Genomic DNA, 19,120 nt, shown 5'->3' on the forward strand with positions numbered 1-19,120 from the left:
TGGAAAAGTCCATTAACGAATATTACACTTGAGAAATACATTAGTGTGTAAGTGTAAACAGTTATGTTCAGAAACTGAGACTTTACATTCCAGGACAGTAGCTCATCTAGTATTACATACACCTTCTCAGACAGAAGTGAAATGGTATTGTTAAAATCTCACCATTAATTAAAGGACTAATTTTGAATTGCATTCTGACTCTGTATATCTGTTTGTTGAACATATTATCACTTAAGAGACATAATTCTCTTTGTACAAGTATTTCTTTAAATTTTGTCACAAGATTTCCACTTTTCCTAAAAAATTTCACAGTTCTTCTGGTGTGTTATAATGACCACTAAGTGGTATTCACAAACACTGTTTTCCAATTTTCTGGCTCTCCTGACATGATATACAATCTCATATACTGAAACACAAATTATGTTTGTAGAACAGTATGTTGATTATTACCAATAGTACACGGAGTAGCCAATCTCTTTGAATTTCTTCGGTGAAAACTAGAATATGAAACTCAAATTTATCATCACATATTACATATTCAAACATTTACTCAGAGTCATGGGTTAGCATGGTATAAAATACCTCCTTAAAAGAAAATAATATTCCCATTAGCAACAAAAAAAACCCCATATTCAAAGCTTAATGAATAAATATGGAAACATGCACTGAAAAGTCAAAAAAGGAAATTAAAAGAAAGGGTTTCCACTTATATATAATATCAAAAAGAATAAAAACCAGGGATGAATTTAACAAAAAAAACTTGTAAGACTTGTACCCTGAGAAATACAAAACATCATTGAAAGAAACTGAAGAAGATCTAAATAAATGGAAACACATCCATATTCATGGATTACAAGATTTACTATTGTTAAAATGGCAATACTTCCTAAACTGATCTGCAGATTCAATGCAATCCCCATGAAGATTCTAAGTCCCATCCTGATGGCCAACTGACACATGAAAAAATGCTCCACATCACTCATCATCAGGGAAATACAAATCAAAACCACAATGAGATACCGCCTTACACCTGTCACAATGGCTAACATGAACAACGCAGGCAACAACAGATGTTGGCGAGGATGCGGAGAAAGAGGATCTCTTTTGCATTGTTGGTGGCAATACAAGCTGGTGCAGCCACTCTGGAAAACAGTATGGAGGTTCCTCAAAAAACTAAAAATAGAACTACCCTACAACCCAGCAATTGCACTTGTAGGCATTAATCCAAGGGATACAGGTGTGCTGTTTCGAAGGGACACATGCACCCCCATGTTTATAGCAGCACTATCAACAATAGCCAAAGTATGGAAAGAGCCCAAATGTCCATTTATGGATGAAGGGATAAAGAAGATGTAGTATATATAGACAATGGAGTATTACTCAGCACTCAAAAAGAATGAAATCTTGCCATTTGCAACTACGTGGATGGAACTGGAGGGTGTTATGCTAAGTGAAATTAGTTATTCAGAGAAAGACATAAATCATATGACTTCACTCATATGAGGACTTTAAGAGACAAAACAGATGAACATAAGGGAAGGGAAACAAAAATCACATTAAAATAGGGAAGGGGACAAAACAGAAGAGACTCATAAATATGGAGAACAAACTGAGGGTTGCTGAAAGAGTTGTGGGAGGGGGAATGGGCTAAATGGGTAAGGGGCATTAAGGAATCTACTCCTGAAATCATTGTTTCACTATGCTAACTAATTTGGTTGTAAATTTTAAAAAATAAAATTAAAAAAAAAAAAGATTCTAAGTCCCATTTTCCAGAAGTACACAAGCTGAACTAAAATTCATGTGGAAATTCAAGGAACCCAGAATAACTAAAGCCATCTGTGAAAAAAAATAGGAAAACATTAGAGGCCTCACACTTCCTGATTTCAAAATTTATTACAGGTACAGTAATGGTACTGGTATTACGGCAGACATATTGATCAATGGGACAGAATTGAGAGTCACGAAATAAAATATCACATTTATGGTCAACCTAATTGCAACAAGGGCACCAAGACAATTCAATGGGGGAAAGAATAGCCTTTTCAACAAGTAGTGAGGGACAAGTGGATATCCACAAGCAAAAGAGGGAAGTTAAATGGCTCCCTCACACCATATACAAAAATTAACTCAAGGGGCGCCTGGGTGGCGCAGTCGGTTAAGCGTCCGACTTCAGCCAGGTCACGATCTCGCGGTCTGGGAGTTCGAGCCCCGCGTCAGGCTCTGGGCTGATGGCTCAGAGCCTGGAGCCTGTTTCCCATTCTGTGTCTCCCTCTCTCTCTGCCCCTCCCCCGTTCATGCTCTGTCTCTCTCTGTCCCAAAAATAAATAAAAAACGTTGAAAAAAAAATTAAAAAAAAAATTAACTCAAAATGGATCAAATATCTACATTTAAGAACTAAACCTATAAAATTCTCAGATGAAAACACAGGGGTGAATCTCTCTGACCTTGGATTTGGCAATAGTTTCTTAGATATGATATCAAAAGCACATACAACAAAAAACAAAATAGATGCATTTGACTTCATCAAAATTAAAAACTTCTGTGCTTCAAAGGACACCATCAAGAAAGTGAATAAACTGCCTACAGAAAGTGAAAAAATATTTTCAAATCATATATTGGATAAGAGACTTGTATCTGGAATACGTTAAGAAACCTTACAAACTCATCAATAAAAAACCAAATAAACCAATTGAAAAACAGGCCAAGGATCTGAATAGATCTTTCTCCAAAGAATGGCCAATGAACACAGGAAAAGAGGCTCAATATCATTAGGACACGCAAGTTAAAAGCACAATGAGATACCACTTCATACTCACTAAGACAGCTAAAATTAAAACGATAGACAAAACGTGGAGAAACTGGCATCCTTTTACCAATGACTCCCTCAAAAAAACTGAAAACAGGTGTTCTGACAAAAACTTGTACATGAATGTTTACAGCAGCATTATTCATAATAGCCAAAAAAGTGAAAATCCACAAAAGGTCCATCACTTGTTGAGTTGATAAACAAAATATGGTATAGTCCTACAGTGGAATATTATTCAACCATACAAAGGAATTAAATATTGGTACATGCTACAACATGGACAAAGTCTGAAAACACTGTGTTAACTGAAAGAAGCCAGACACAGAAGACTACACATTATATGATTCCATTTATATAAAATGTACACATAGGCAAATCTATAAAACCAGGATTAGTGGTTGCCAGGGGCTGGGGAGAAGTGCGGATATGGAGTAACTGCCAATGCCTATGAGGTTTCTTTTCGGTGTTCTAGGAATTAGAAAATGTTCTAGACTTAAACAGTGATGATGGTTACACAACTCTGAACATGCTAAGAATCACCAAGTCGCACACTTTGAATCGGTGAATTATACAGTATGTAAATTGTAGCTCAATAAAGCTCTTTCAGAAAATATGGTTATAAGTCATAAATTGGCATGCATAGCCTACACACACATACACACAAACTATCACAAAGTGTCATAAGAGTTTTGATGTGTTTCCAGGTGGTTTTGGAGGGTCATCTGCTACAGAGAAGCTGAACTGTCTCCTGGCCAGTATTTTAGAACACGTAACTGGTAGTACACCACAGGGATGCCTATTTCCTATATTTTTATACAATGTTAGATGTCGGTTATATGTAGGTTATTATGATCACATCCTTCTGAACTTGGGGATGGTGGCAGGAGGGCTGGTCACAGCTCAATTTATCCAGCACCCCCTTTTGTATCTTAGAATGTAAGTGCCCAGAGAACAGAGCAGTCACGTCTGTCTAAATTCCTGCCATCTACCAACTGGGCATTTAATAAAGACAATTACATTATAAGCCACCTATCCCATAGTTGCGGGTAACAGTTGTATGTCTTCTTGAGCCAGGCCTCTGGAAAAAGAAACAGCCAGCATAGGCACCAGTTCTCATGGGCTGTCATATCAGTATAGCCTTTTTGATTTCTACCTTTAAGGAACCCAGAAACATTTTCAATAATATCAAATTTAAAATTCTTCCTGCAAGCAAAAGTCACTACAGAGCACTGCTAATAACAACAATAGTGATATTTATCATGATAGATAGTAGCATGTATTGAACACTTACTGTGTCTTCTTTTGGAACTCCTACCTCTCCCTTCTGCAATGTCAAAATGCCTCGCGCATACTCAGTGTGCCATAAAATTTGGTGCCTGAGTTTCTCTCTGAGGCTCCTTCTTCCTCTCTTCTCCTGTCAAGACTTTGGTCTTTCCTTACTGGCATCCTCAATGTCTCCCTCTCTACTGGTCTCTTGCTCTTTGTCTTCAAACAAGCACAAGTCTCTCTTAAAAAAAAAATAAGATGACCCAACTGCCCCTTCATCTTGTTATCATACTATTTATCTCCTTCCTTTCCTTGCCAAGCTGTCTCCATCTGCTGCCTCTATTGCTTCATTATCCATTTACCACTTAGGCTATTACCATCTGCATTTCCCCCCACTACTCTATTATTCCATTCTCCTAAATACGCACTCTTTAAGGTCAACGTGGATTGATTTTTTTCTTGTTTCTCAAGGTCCAGCTCAAACTATTTCTATAATAACAATCATCTATTCATCTTTTTTTCTTTTAAGCCTCTTAATCACCTAACCATCTCATTTCTATTTCTGTACAATAGTTGGTTGCATGTGATTTTGCGCTGTGTGTGCATGTATGCATGTTTTGTCCCGCTCTCCTATTGAATAGGATCTTTCGCAAGGGCAAAAGCTATGCCTTCTGCTTCATTTGTGAACTTTCCACAGTACTTAGTGCAGTGAAAATAGCATCTTGACTCATATAGCATTAAAAATCATGAGCTTCTATGTTTGTGAATACTAAGATCTCATTTTTTCTTCCCTTGATGTTATTTGAATGGAGAGTTTGGGGTGACCAAGAATCATTTCTCCTACAATCTAACTTTTATACGTTTATCCTTCCATCTCTCTGAACCACTGGTGATGGGAATACGGTGTTTGTGTACAGTTCTGGTCAAGATACCTTTGGTGGGATGTACAATGGACATAGGAAAAGGCAAGCAAAATGACTAAGGGAAAACAGAGCTACAAGAAGAGTTCAGAAGTAAAGCCAAAGGCTCAGAGTAGTAGAAAAGTGAAGGCTAAAAAGGGATATGTTACTATCATCTACGGGATTGCAAAAGTTATACAAAGGGAAATGCAGACTTGTACGTCAAATCCTGCAACTCTAGGATTTTATTTTCAAAAGTAAATTTTACATAGTAGAACCACCTTTGACTTCATGCAAAAGCTAGTAAATGTTCGAACTTACTCCAAAAATAATATAGGCTGAATGATATAAACAGATACTCAAGAGAATTAGATCTACACATGGTTTGTAAATTTCTATAATGCACTGTTTCTCCCCCTCCAGAACAAAGATGTTATAAAGATGTTATGGGAAGATCCCCTAGCTTTTGAAGGACTTTTCCAGGAGGATCAATCAGCCATTCCTAGAACACCACTTAGTGCCCCTGTCAGATGTATACTATTAGGCTAGAGGGACCACAGGGTAGACATATTCTGCACGGCATCACAGGAAAGGTGTGTATTAGTTAAACAAACAAACAAAAGTAAAATGAGGATTAAAATGAAACAAGAGTGAAACATTAAACATATATGACCAAGAACATTTAACATGAATTTTTTATACCGTAAATAAGTTTGCCTTTTAGCATAGTGAACCCTTTCCATAAATCTGTTTCAGAAGTCAGGTCTCCAGTATGCTTTAGAAAAGCTTTTGTTAAAACTGAAGTATATTGATAAAGTGATTTAATATAGTTGAAAACAAGCTGCAGCACTCTAGCTGGGCCCCCTGAAACCTTGTATTAGAGAAACATCTATATAGCATTATAGGAAACATTTACTGTAATTTGCCATCAATCTTTAAAAATAATAATGTTACGCTCCCAACATTGTTGTCTTTGTTAGTGCATTACTATTTTATTCATGTGGTTTGTTGTGCTTATATGAATTATTCCCAATTCCACCACAATGTCCTGGGCTCTAATATCCTTTAAGTAAAAGATACTGAAACTATGGGTTGACTCAAAGGGCAGCTGAGTGCATTTTAATATCCACATGTCCTATGAACCAATATTGAAGAACCACAGAATTATACTGCAGGACTGTGTTCCGTCTGAACGCACAGTGATTACCTGGGTGGGGTTGGTGCAGTTCTTTACTTTTGGACCACAAAATGAATCTTTACCTACTGACTGGGTCTGTGAAATAAATATCAAGTAAAATGATAAGTAAATTTCGAATTCAGGCTTTTATTCAAGGTCCACAATTGTCATTGAATAAATTGCCTCCAATATAAATATGCAGCAGGTAAAACAAAACATTCCAACCACAACAAACCCCAAAAAACAAGCAACACACACACACCCCTCTCCAGCTAGGTCTACAATCAAAGGAGGTCATGAAAAGTACATTTGTGCTGTTAACTTTCAATTCCCAAGGGGTATGTATATATGTGAGTCTGTGTGTGTGTGTGTGTGTGTGTGCGCGCGTGCGCGCGTGTGTGCGTACGCACGCGCGTCCACTCTGCTTTAAGGAGGAGGGATAGTCTTGCTGAACCTAGATCTTTGGAGGGAAATGTAAGATTTGCAAAGTACTCTTATCGAAAAGATATACATTTGACCACATGCATTCATGCATTAATCAAGACAGCTGTTAAACAATTGGCCTTGAGAAAAGAATTTTTAAAAGAAGAAAGAAAAGGCTCAAAGAAGGGTATTGAGCTAACACTAAGGAAAGACTGGATCCTCGTTTCAGCTCTGCCTGTAGTTCTGTCCATTATGCAAGCCCAGTTTCTTAACCTTCTTGTTTTTTCCTTTTCAAGTGTAAAACAAGGGTAACAATAGCTGCTACAGCATAAAACTGTTATGCGGAAAAAAGGCATTAAAGTATTTTGAAATTGTAAATGCTCTCTAAGTGCAGACTGTTATTGTTATGTACATGTCAAAAATCCAAACTTATAAGGCAGAAAACTGGGAATTAATTATTTGAATTACAACAGATTTCTCGGCAAGTACTTTAAATGGCAAAGTGGTTACAAATTTTACAGACGTGCATTTCAACCACTTTCCAAGAGTATACACCCCTTTTGCAAAAATAGGTCCACTTTACTTGGAATGGTTATTTGCTCTTCCTTAACTGCAGAATTCGAATTCACTGACACATAATGTACACAGCTGGAGGGAACCTTAGAGATAAGCCAGTCGTATGGAGCATCACCCCTTGTTTGTCAAAGTTTTAGCAGCTCGGAGGAGAATGGAGGACAAGGAAAGGAAAAGGAAAGACTAGGGGAGGTGTGGCAGGAATCTGACACCCCTCCCCCATTGTATCTGGAGAGATGTGCCTTTTATCTGTTTTACGTTTGTGCCTTCTGGGTAAGATTTAATTTGTAAAATGTGTTTCACTGCCCGCTATCTGTCCTCCACTCCCCAAAGGGTTTAAAGCTGAAGGAGAGTTGAATTTGCCACCCCACAGTACGGGTTCTTTGGCATAAGGATCATCTTGAAGAAACAGCAGACACAGAAAACCTGCATGGAAGTTACCCTTTTGTAAGGGACATTTACATTTATAAGGAAGTCTCCATCCGTAAGGGTGGCTCCCTCTCTGTACCAGAAAGATGTGCCTACATTTCTAGAAACTCTTACCAATTGGAGGAGGCGGGGACTTAGATCTGTGTACCAACCATGCTCTCGCTCACTGTGCTTTGCCTGACAGCCTCCCATACTTGGGCTCCCTATCTCCCAACATCTTTTGTCTTCAGCTGGAGATGGTATTTACAGTGGTGGCCGGGGCCATTCCAGGAGTTCCTCAGTTCTCCTGGGTCTCTCTTGTGTATGCAGGGAGCATACATGTTATTAAACTTCTTTGTTTTTTCCCTCCTCCTGTTCATCTGGCTTTTTATTATAGCTGCAGGGGGGTGGTTGCCTCAGCCAAGAGCTTAGAAGGTTAGAGGAAAAATTATTTTTCAACCTATACAAAGCCAACTCCCTTATTTTTCTTTTGTAATGTTTATTTATTATTTTTGAGACAGAGAGAGACAGAGCATGAACGGGGGAGCGTCAGAGAGAGGGAGACACAGAATCTGAAGACGGCTCCAGGCTCTGAGCTGTCAGCACAGAGCCCGACGCGGGACTCGAACCCACGGACCGTGAGATCATGACCTGAGCTGAAGTCGGACGCTTCACAGACTGAGCCACCCAGACGCCGCTCTCTTATTTTTCAAATAAGAAATTGGAGCCCAGGGAGGTGAAGCTATAGTCATTGCATGGTCTGGGTTAAATCATCGTCATGACAGGCTTAAGTTGTGTAATATCAATCAGCTATATGTTGTTAGGTCTTTTTTAAGTTTATTTATTTATTTTGAGAAAGACAAAGAGTGAGGATGAGCGGAGGAGGGAGGGAGGGAGAGAGAGGGAGGGAGGGAGAGAGAAAGAGGGAGGGAGGGAGGGAGAGAGAGAGAGAGAGAGAGAGAGAGAGAGAGAATCCCAAGCAGGCTCGATGCGGTCAGTTCCAAGCCTGATGCAGGGCTCAATCTCACAAACTGTGAGATGATGACCTGAGCTAAAACCAAGAGTCAGATGCTCCACTGACTGAGCCACTCAGGCACCTCAGCTATATGTTGTTTGTATGGTTATATATTCAGCAGACACTGGACTAGAAAATACCTTTTTTTTCTTCACTTCAACTTTGTGGAGACAGATCTTGTAGAATGAATTTAAAAGAAATGCCACTTTCTCCCAAGGCCAGACTTTTGCAAAATCGTAAAGGAGATAAAGGCTGACGTGAGTGTTCTTTAGTTCTGTCCACCCACCCTTTTTGTTCCTGTGCTCTATGTTGGCATCCGACCTGCAGGAATTCAGTACCCTCCACTACTGGATAAACTTCCTCATTCAGATGGCTGCTGACGATGTTGGACTTGACCTCAGCCCCATGCTCCTGGAAAACTGCTGGTTAAGAAATCCTCCCAATCATTTGGGTGCCTAGGTGGCTTAGTCGGTTAAGCATCCAACTCTTGATCTTGGTTCAGCTCACGATCTCATGATTTGTGAGACTGAGCTCCACGTTGGGCTCTGTGCTGACAGCGTGGAGTCTACTTTGGATTTTCTCTCTTCCTCTCTCTGCCCCTACCCCACTTGCTCTCTTTCTCTCTCTCTTGTATTCTCAAAATAAGTAAAGAAGTATTAAAAAAAAAAAACCAGAAATCTTCCCAACTTTTTTTTTTTCCAAAATCCTCTCACTCTTCTATGTTCTGGGAAATGGCTTACTGCAAAATAAACAAAAAACAAAAATAACTGCATTAGAAACCCTTTCCCATATGACTTATAGATTTGGCTCTGTCCACCCTTTCTCACGGCTCCCATAAGAACTGCATAAAACTCCTTTGTTTACCTGTAACAAGACAAAACACAGACCTTTCCCCTTTTGCTGGAACCTGCCAAAAGACCAAATACAGACTTTAAAAATTGCCTGTTCTTTGTCTCATAAATAATTAGCTGAGGTGAGAACTATTTGTTCTCCTTCAACTAGCTAGACACAGACATAAACATTTCCTGTTCAGGTGACTGACTGAGACTTCCTCAGAGTACAAAACAATCCCAACTGTAAACCATCCCACATGTCCCTATCCACTCCTCCTATAGAAGTCCAAGGCAAAGTCCACTTTGCTCACTCTGATCTTCCAATCTGGAATGCTTTCCCTATTGCAATAGCCTGAGTAAAATCAATTTCCCTACTTGTTTAGTTTTTGCCTTTGATACTTCCTTAGAAAACCTCTTTAGCAACTTATATGTTTAGTTTGTGTTACGTTATTTCAATAACAGAAGAGAAAACAGAAGAGGTGGACTCAAATGCCGTCTGTGTGTTCTCTGTGAGTTCTTGATCCTTCTGGACCTCAGTTTCTTCATCTTTAAATAAAGACGTTGTATTTGATAATCTTTTAAGATTTTAACATTTCATACTAGTTGATAAATTACACTGTAATTATTTTTAGGTCAATTTATGGATGTCACATGACTCAGGTCTGGGACTAAGTCTTTTACTCTTTTCCATCCCCTGCTCTGTTTAAAGTAGTTGTTATGGGGTTCCTGGGCGGCTCAGCCAGTTAAGTGTCTGACGTCGGCTTAGATCGTAATCTCACGGTTCATGAGTTCAAGCCCCATGTCGGGGGCTCTGTGCTGACAGCTCATTAAAAAAAATAAAGTAGTTGTTACATAATGTTTATTAGTTAAAGAGAAAGAGTTATGACTACTTTGTAAGTTTCTAAGGTAGTAGGGGCTTTCAATTCTATTAATGTTTATTGAACAACCGACAGCTGGTCTTTCTGGTAGATTGCAATATGTGGTTGTGACTTAAGTCTTCTTTTGGAAATTCCATTCAAATTATTCAATTAAGTTTCAAAAAGAAAATGTTAGCATACTAACTGTCTATAATCAAATATTCTTTTTTCTTTCATTTGGAAATCTAAGTAGTGAGAAAAGTCTTTAATCTCCTAAGGAGAAGCAGATATATTTAACTACTGTTTATGGGGAACCAATTCCAGTAGAATTTGATTTTTTTTTCCGTGCCATTCTATTTGATTCATCACTTTGATGGTTAAGGTGATGATAATTACCAAATAATAGATGCTAAATTGTTAAGAGAGATCAAGCTTTAAAAAGAGAAAATATCTAAATATCTAAATCCCATGGAAAAGCTGATACCAGTTTGAAAGCAGGATCTATAGTACCCAATAGGATGCCAATAAACTCAAGGTAATTTTCCAATCATTTGGTCATAATAATTACTGCTCAACTAAACAATGTGCCTGGCACTGCGCTATATGCTTTACAACCATTATCTCACTTATTCTTCACAACCAACTTTTGAGGCAGGTACTATTACTGTCATCCTTATGTTGTAGATGAGGACACTAGTTCAGCAAGGTCGTGTCAATTCATTGCCTGACGTTGGAGAGCCAGTAAATGGCACGGTCAGTATTCAAAGCCAGGTCTGTCTGACTCCAGAGCCCAGGCTCTTAACCACAGTGCTACAATGCCCAATCCTCTAGAGGAGTAAGGAAAACAATGCAAAAAGGATTATCTGGTTTTTAGTTTTATATTTTAATGTACAGAGCATCATTAAGACAAGCTTCTGTGACTGTATTTATGGGTGTGTGATGTCTCGAAAAGCATAAAAGGATACAGCTGACCAGTTGAAAATATCCTTATAGTATATTACATCTTCTGCAAGGTTTGGTTTAGTATACACATGACATTATAAAACAGGGGCTATGTTTGCACTTAGTGAGTGATATGCAGTAAAGACCTAATATAGCTGAACTATGATGTGCAGTTACAGTTAGGGTTTTGTTCAGACTGCCATAAAAAGCCATTTTAAGGTAACAACTTGGTGTATATGGCATCAACCCTTAATGATTTTTCTTAATAAAGTATTAAATTGAAATTGGTTTGGCCTGTTTGTTGTTATAATTGAGCAGAAACTTAAAAGAATTTTTCATTTATGAAACTTGTCACAACACATTAAAATACAGGTGTATATAATTTCTCTAAAATGCATCATGAATAGACTCTGGGGCTTTGCTTTCACTGGGTAAAGTGTCTTTTGTGGTTTTCACATACATTTTGCATGTGGATTTCAGTACAGTGTAGGAACAAGGCTCTGAAATCAGACCACCAGTTTCTAGCTCTGTAACCGTGGGCAAGTTACTTAACCTTTCTGTGTCTCTGTTTTTTTCTTTGGAAAACGAGGACCATACTGTTACCTTCATGATATAACACCTGTTAAGTGGCTGGAGCAATTCTTGACACACGGTTAATTATTTAATAAATTTTAGTCACCATCATCAAACTATAGCTAACTCTTGAACAACGTTGCGGTTAGGGGCACCAATCCTCTCCCTCCCAAACTCCATGCAGTCAAAAATCCTTGTATAACTTGTGACTCCTCCAAAACTTAACTACTAATAGTCCACTGTTAGAAGGCTTACCAATAACATAACAGTTGATTAACACATATTTGGTATGTTACATGTAACATATACTGTATCCCTACAATAAAGTAAGCTAGAGAAAAAAACAAGTTGGTAAGAATGTCATAAGGAAGAGAAAATACATTTACAGTACTGTGCTGTATTTATTGAAAAAGTCTGTATATAGGAGGATCTGCACGGTTCAAATCCATGTTGTTCAAGAGTCAACTGTACTTCGGGGAAGAGAATTACAGATATCTGAATTAGCATATAAAACAAGTATGCTCTGGTAACAACTATGTAATGACCTTCTGTCTTACATGTTTCATGTCCCTCAAATAGATAATTCCTGATTTTCAAGTGTGAATGGCAAGAAATCCCAAAGGCACCAAATGGTGGCCCTTGCACTTGCAGGTATAAAGGAACAGTAGGAAAGAAAGTAAGAGAGAAAAAGTCCAAGTCCAAATGTACTCAGACCCTTTCCTCTGTCATCACTGACCCTTGTACTACCCTCAGCCCCTCTCAGCAGCAACAATGAAAATTGCTGTGAAAGGTCAGCCAAGGCTAGAGACAGTATTTCTAAACAAGAACGTAAAGCAAACTGCATCGTGAATTGAAAACTAGGACAAATCATAATGTTTTCCTGAAACCAAACGATGAATTTTTACTGAAGCATAGACCAAAGAAGAATTGCCCTTTAAAAAGCAAACAAAAACAAAACAGAGCAAACCCCACAAATAACCCCCCAAAAGAAACTAAAAACAGAAATCAAGATGAGTAACTCAAACAACTACAAAACAAAATATCTTGTTTGCAACTAATCAAGCAAAATAAGACTGTCTTACCACCCCTATAAAATTGCAAGCTTCTTTTAAAAAATTTTTTTAAATGTTTATTTTTAAGAGAGAGAGAGAAAGACAAAGCAGGAGTGGGGGAGGGACAGAGAGAGAGGGAGGCGCAGAATCTGAAGCAGGCTCCAGGCTCTGAGCTGTCAGCACAGAGCCCGACCTGGGGCTCGAACCCACAAACCGTGAGATCAAGACCCGTGCTGAAGTTGGATGCTTAACCGACTGAGCCACCCAGGCACCCCTCAAATTGTAAGCTTCTTGGGGGTAGACTTTGGATCATTCATTCATTCATCTGTTTATATGTGATCTCCTAAAGATATTTAGGATTCTGCTGGCTACATGTTTTGTTTGCCATTTATGCTTTTGAAGGCCATCCTGAAATTTGACAGTGTTTGAGTCCTTGTGTGCTGAATCCTATTTCAAAAGAAATCGTCATACAAACTTTCGGTTATTTTCAATACTTGTATATTAAGACTAAGATCATTCAATGTGAATAAGATGTTGGGAATGTTGGTCCTGTGACATTTATTGTAAATAAGTCTGGTAGCTCAAGCTCATGTTGGTTAAATTTAACAATTCAGTACTCCAAGTGCTTTTTTCTTTTCTCCAACTATGAAGAATTTGTGTTCCCCAACAAGAAAAAAATTCATGTTCCCCCACTTTGACATAAACATTCACCCTTATATTAAGCATAAAAGGCTTTTTCTTATTATAAACAGAAGAAATTTCCATATACCCTTTGTAAAATGTTATATATAAATGCTGGGCTTGGACACAGAGAACTTAATCAAAATCCCATGTTGCTTCAGGGTAGTTATATGCGAAATGCAATTTCCATTGTATTGAAACCTCCATCCTGTAAATATTTATCTATTTTCAAAATTGCCTACATATTTGAAAAGTTTAATTGGTTTATACTCAAGGCACTAGAGAAAGGAAAATTTGCTTTCATAAGACATTTACATGTATTTATTCTGTCCACGTAGAGTACTTCTTTCGAGTGATCATGAAATTTAATGTGAAGTGAAACCATCCCAGCTTTAGCTCTAAAGACCAAATTAGAAGAAAAGTAATCAATAATCAATCATTTTGATCACTGTACCTTTTTTCTCTGATTTATCGGAAACTTTTCCTCCAATTGGAGAGTAAGTAGTATCCATGGATTCGGTCCCTCTGTTCCCTTTGCTAACTCCATTTTCATAGAGCTGTCCTTCAACTGGTTGCAGCTGCCAAGTCAGGCCGAACAAATGCACTGCTGCAAGAAAACAAGCCACACATGAACTTATTCCAGACCTACTGACACGGTCCCTATACCAGCTGTCCCTTTCCACCTAAAAATGCCATGACCGGTTTCCTTTTAGGCCAACCAGCTTGCACGTTATACCTACGTTATACGTTTAGCTACTTTCCTAAGTAGCTATTGTTAAAGTTTTGAAGCTGTAGCTCTCCCGGTGATAGACGTTGGAGTATTAGTTAAGCAACCACAATGGGATAGGACGCTGCTCCTCAGCGTTGTTAGCCCTTCCTCTCCCATGTCCCTGAGTCATGTAACTCTAGTTTGCATATGGAAACTGCAGAGTATCGCGAGAACATGGGAGGCCTTAGCTATGGCTCCGATTCAATTCAATGCAGCAAACGTTTCCTGAGTGCCCAGAATGCATAAAGTCGTATGATAGCTGCTGTAGATGTTAAAATATAGATGCCTATTAGGGTAGGAGTTGGAAGTAACACAAGTATAAAATAAGTATAAGATATGCAGAATAATTGACGTAATACAGGTTCAATTGCTATCAGAGGATTAAAAAAATACCTGTGTTGATCAGAGTGCAGGAAAATGGGCACTGTCATATACTCTTCACGAGAGTATTACAAAAAAAACACCTTTGTGGAGAGTAATGTGGCACCATTTATCAAAAAACTTTAAAATTTGGCTTACCTTTTTAGCCCACAATTCCATTTCTATGAGTTAATTACGAATGTGTCCAAACTACAAGGCTATCCATTGTAACATTTAAAAGCTAGTAGAAAGTTATGATCAATCTAAATATTCATCAAACGAGATTAATGAAATAACTGATGATATTATAAATAATACAAGATTACATGGCTATTAAATCATGTTGGAGAGGACTATGAACTGGCATGGGAATAATTATGATGCATCAAATGAAAAACATCAGGCTACTAAACAGTACAAACAGTATGATCTATAATGCGTGTGTGCGTGTGTGCGTGTGTGTGTGTGTAGACATGTGGATGTCTGGATAGAGAGGGCTAGGAGAATATACAGCAACATGTTCACAACATGGGGGCCTAGGGTGGATTTTAATTTTCTTCTTTGGGATTTCTGTCTTGTTGATAATTATTACAATGAATTATCAGTGATGTTTGCCATGCGGGAGAAAAGGAATTTTTGTTCTAAGAGAAAGGGTTTATTCTCTTGTTTCAAAGAAAACAATCCTTACAAAATATTGAAAAAAAAATAAAAGAAGTGGCTTATTGTCTAACTGCTGAGGCCAGGACTTCCAGTGCTAAGTAACAGTGGTTAGGGTGGACATCCCTGTCTTGTTCCTGAGCTTAGGGGAAAAGCTCTCCGTTTTTCCCCCATTGAGGATGATATTAGCTGTGGGTTTTCCATATATGGCCTTTATTATGTTAAGGAACGTTGTCTCTAAATCTACTCTGTTGAGGGTTTTTTATCATGAATCGATGCTGTCCTTTGTCAAATGCTTTTTTCTGCATCTATTGAAATGATCATATGGTTCTTTTCTTTTATTGATATGGGGTATCACGTTGATTGATTTGCGAATATTAGACCACCCTTGCAACCCAGGAATAAAATATCACCTCACAACTGTCAGAATGGCTAAAATCAACAACACAAGAAACAACAGGTGTTGTTGAGGATGTGGAGAAAGGGGAGCCCTCTTGCACTGTTGGTGGGAATGAAAACTGGGGCAGCCACTCTGGAAAACAGTATGGAGGCTCCTCCAAGAGGTAAAAATAGAACTACCTCATGATCCAGCAATCGCACTACTGGGTATATACCCAAAAAATACAAAAACACTAATCCAAAGGGACACATGCACCTCCATGTTTATAGCAGCAGTATCTACAATAGCCAAATTATGGAAACAGCCCAAGTGTCCATCGACTGATGAATGGATAAAGATGCGGTATACATATACAATGGAATGTTACTCAGCCATAAAAAAGAATGAATTTGGGGTGCCTGGGTGGCTCAGTCGAGCATCTGACTTCGTCTCAGGTCATGATCTCATGGTCTATGAGTTTGAGCCCCGCATCGGGCTCTGTGCTGACAGCACAGAGCCTGAAGCCTGCTTCAGATTGTCTCCCTCTCTCTCTTCCCCTCCCCCGTTCACGCTCTGTCTCTCTCTCTCAAAAATAAATAAACATTAAAAAAAAAGAATGAAATCTTGCCATTCACAGTGACAGGGATGGAGCTAGAGAGTATTATGCTAAGTGAAGTAAGTCAGAGAAAGACAAATCCCACATGATTTCTCTCATATGTGGAATTTAAGAAACAAAACAAACACACAAAGGAGAAAAAAGAGAGGGAGGCAGACCAAGAAAGACTCTTAAATATAGAACACAAACTGATGGTTACCAGAGAGAAGGTGGGTCGCCGAATGGGTTAAACAGGTGATGGGGATTAAGAAGGGCACTTGTGATGAGCACCAGGTGTTGTATGTTAAGTGTTGAATCACTAAATTGTACACCTGAAACTAGTATTACACTGTATGTTAACTAATTGGAATTAAAAGAAAAACTTAAAAAAAGAAGTGGTTTAAAGGAACAACAGAGTAAAATTGGCTGGGCTGATCAGGGATGCTTTAATGAAGGAAGCAGGATTAGAGATGAGCCTTAAAGAATGTATAGAGCTTTGACAGCTGGCAGTAATGGGTAGGGTGAGGGGGCAGGTTGAACAAAATATGACTTTGTAAAGCACAGGATGTATTTGAGGCAAAGAAAGTTGCTGGGGTTGGCTGGAGTATAGCTATGTATAGATGATAGTGGAAGTTAAGGCTGGAAGGGAGGATTAGGGCCATGTTGTGAGGATGTTGAATGCCACACTTAGATATTTGGGTTCAATTTATTAGGCAACAAGGAGACATTGCTATTTTCTGAGCAAATGAGTGTTATGATCAGTTTTCTTCAGGAAGATTAATTTGATAGCAATGGGGAAAACTGATGGCTTCTAGGTAAACAAACGATATCATCGGAGCAACCCTTTGTGGGAAGATAAATCCAATACTAGTGTGGAGAACGATGACTTGGGAGGCCTAAAAATTTGGCAAGAACACAAATTGGGATGACCACTGCAATAATCTAGGTGAGAAATAATGAGCGTCTCAATTAGGGCAGTGGCAGTGGGAATGCAAAGAAGGCAATTCCTTAAGGGGAAATTGCATAAACGTCATCTCAGGGTTTGGTAACAAGTTCTGTGTGTGCGTACATGTATGTTCACCGCACGCTCATGCACGCATGTAGGTGTGCTGGGGGCAAAAATAGAAGAAAATGAGGGAAAGGGAGGAATACAACATAGTTAAGGTTTAAAGCCTGAGTAACTGAAAGCATAGAGCAATGATTAATAGAGTTAGGGGACTGTGCACTTAGCCCAGCACTAGCTACAAACAACTGGTGCTGGACATGTGTTTGTTGACTGATGACTAGTTGGTTTGGGGCAGGGTGGGGTGATGGGGGAAATATAATGAATGCATCTTTGGAGGTGCCGGCTTCCAGGGACCAATGGACTGTCCAGATAGAAATGTTCAACAAACGAGCTTTGGAGGTTTGAAGTTCTGGAGAAGTATTAAGGCTAGAACAAGACTGCGGAATCATATATGCACAGAGGCAATGGCTGACAATGTGAGAATGAATGAGGTCACTGAGGGCAGATAATGTTGGGAGAAAACAATAACTAGGACAGAAGCTGGGGAAATCTTTTTATCTGTTTTCTCATTGCAATTTTAAACAGCAACCAAATCTTACCAAAAGGAAAAAAAAGTGGATCTGTTCATAATCCATCTAACATTTTTCTTTATGTTTCTAGGCAGAGTGAAAGGGGCTAATTTGTATGTCTAATACTCATAGATAGTATGTGGATTAGCAACCAAGAACAGGAAATCTGGCCAGATAGCCTATTTAAGAATCATTTATCCACTTTTAGTTGGAGCTAGAGATTTCTAACACCTACCTTCTAATTTATCCTTAAAATTTTAAGCATTTAATTGGTTTCTACCCTTTTCTTTGGATTAAGGCCAGTGCTGCCTGATGAATTTCTCTTGCAATTATTGGAAACAATTGGAACTCAAATGATAGTGGTTCTGAGTAAGGTACAGTATGGCATGCTAATAAAGCTATATTAGTGACATTCCCCAGACTTCCTTGCCAAAAGACTCAAAGTATGGTTGGTTTAACATACTTACTCCAATTAAAGGGGTTTATCAGTTTTTAAAGAAAATTTGGTCTACTCTGTCCCCCAAATAATTGGAAAATTATGGATATTAAAAGCTATACTGAAAATGTGTTTGATTCCCTTGGTTCAGTTACGTCTGTGAAATTAGATTGGCTATAAGGAACAAAAGGCATAGTGGTTTTCATCTTGAAGATCAAGCGGGATATTTTATATACTTTAAGTTAAGCCAGTTTCCTAAGGGCACTCAAAAATGACAGAGAAAATGCATGTGCTGAAAAATCACTTCAAAATAATAAGGCAAGGATTAATTTTTCACCGTCAAATGAAATGGACTGCTAACAGTCAATCGAGACAGGCAAAGAAGTGTGGGCACATTTAGCAGAATACTCTTTGAGAGTGGCAAAGCTTTATCATTTTTTAAATTTACTTTGTCTTTTCCAGGCAATAAGCTATTTGTAATGTATATTTGTGTCAATACATAATGCAAGTGAACTTACTTGCTACAGATTAGGGGTACCATAGGGGTACATTCCTCTCCTCCAAACGGGACTTCCATAAGCTGAGTTGTAGAAGGAAGTCAGAAAGTATGTACAGGGTAGACTAAGGTAACTAGGTAACTCTAGTATTGGAGTTCTATTAGAAATAAATAATATTGTGTTCATACTAAGACCAATAAATAAAATCATGTTGATCTTTGTGACATACCAATACTCCACTAGAAAGATCCAGCACTACTTATTTTATGGGGATGTATTTGTTAATTCATTCAACAAATACTTTCAAAGCATATGCTGGGCACATTGGGAATGTTGGAAATATAGGC

At 38.4% G+C, this 19,120-nt stretch overlaps 1 protein-coding gene across 3 annotated transcripts in view; it reads right to left on the bottom strand.

The window, feature by feature from the left end:
• The window catches only part of TENM1 (teneurin transmembrane protein 1), a 786,286-nt gene that overhangs the window by 266,188 nt on the left and 500,978 nt on the right, over positions 1-19,120 (bottom strand). For 2 of the 3 annotated variants that reach the window (XM_011279453.3, XM_019824255.2), the window contains one exon: positions 13,960-14,112. In XM_011279453.3, the coding sequence (XP_011277755.1) occupies positions 13,960-14,112 (153 nt within the window). The remainder of the gene's footprint in view (positions 1-13,959; positions 14,113-19,120) is intronic. The other variant, XM_011279454.3, reaches the window with a different exon arrangement.

Source organism: Felis catus, chromosome X (genome assembly GCF_018350175.1).
Source record: "Felis catus isolate Fca126 chromosome X, F.catus_Fca126_mat1.0, whole genome shotgun sequence".
Lineage (NCBI taxonomy): Eukaryota > Metazoa > Chordata > Mammalia > Carnivora > Felidae > Felis > Felis catus.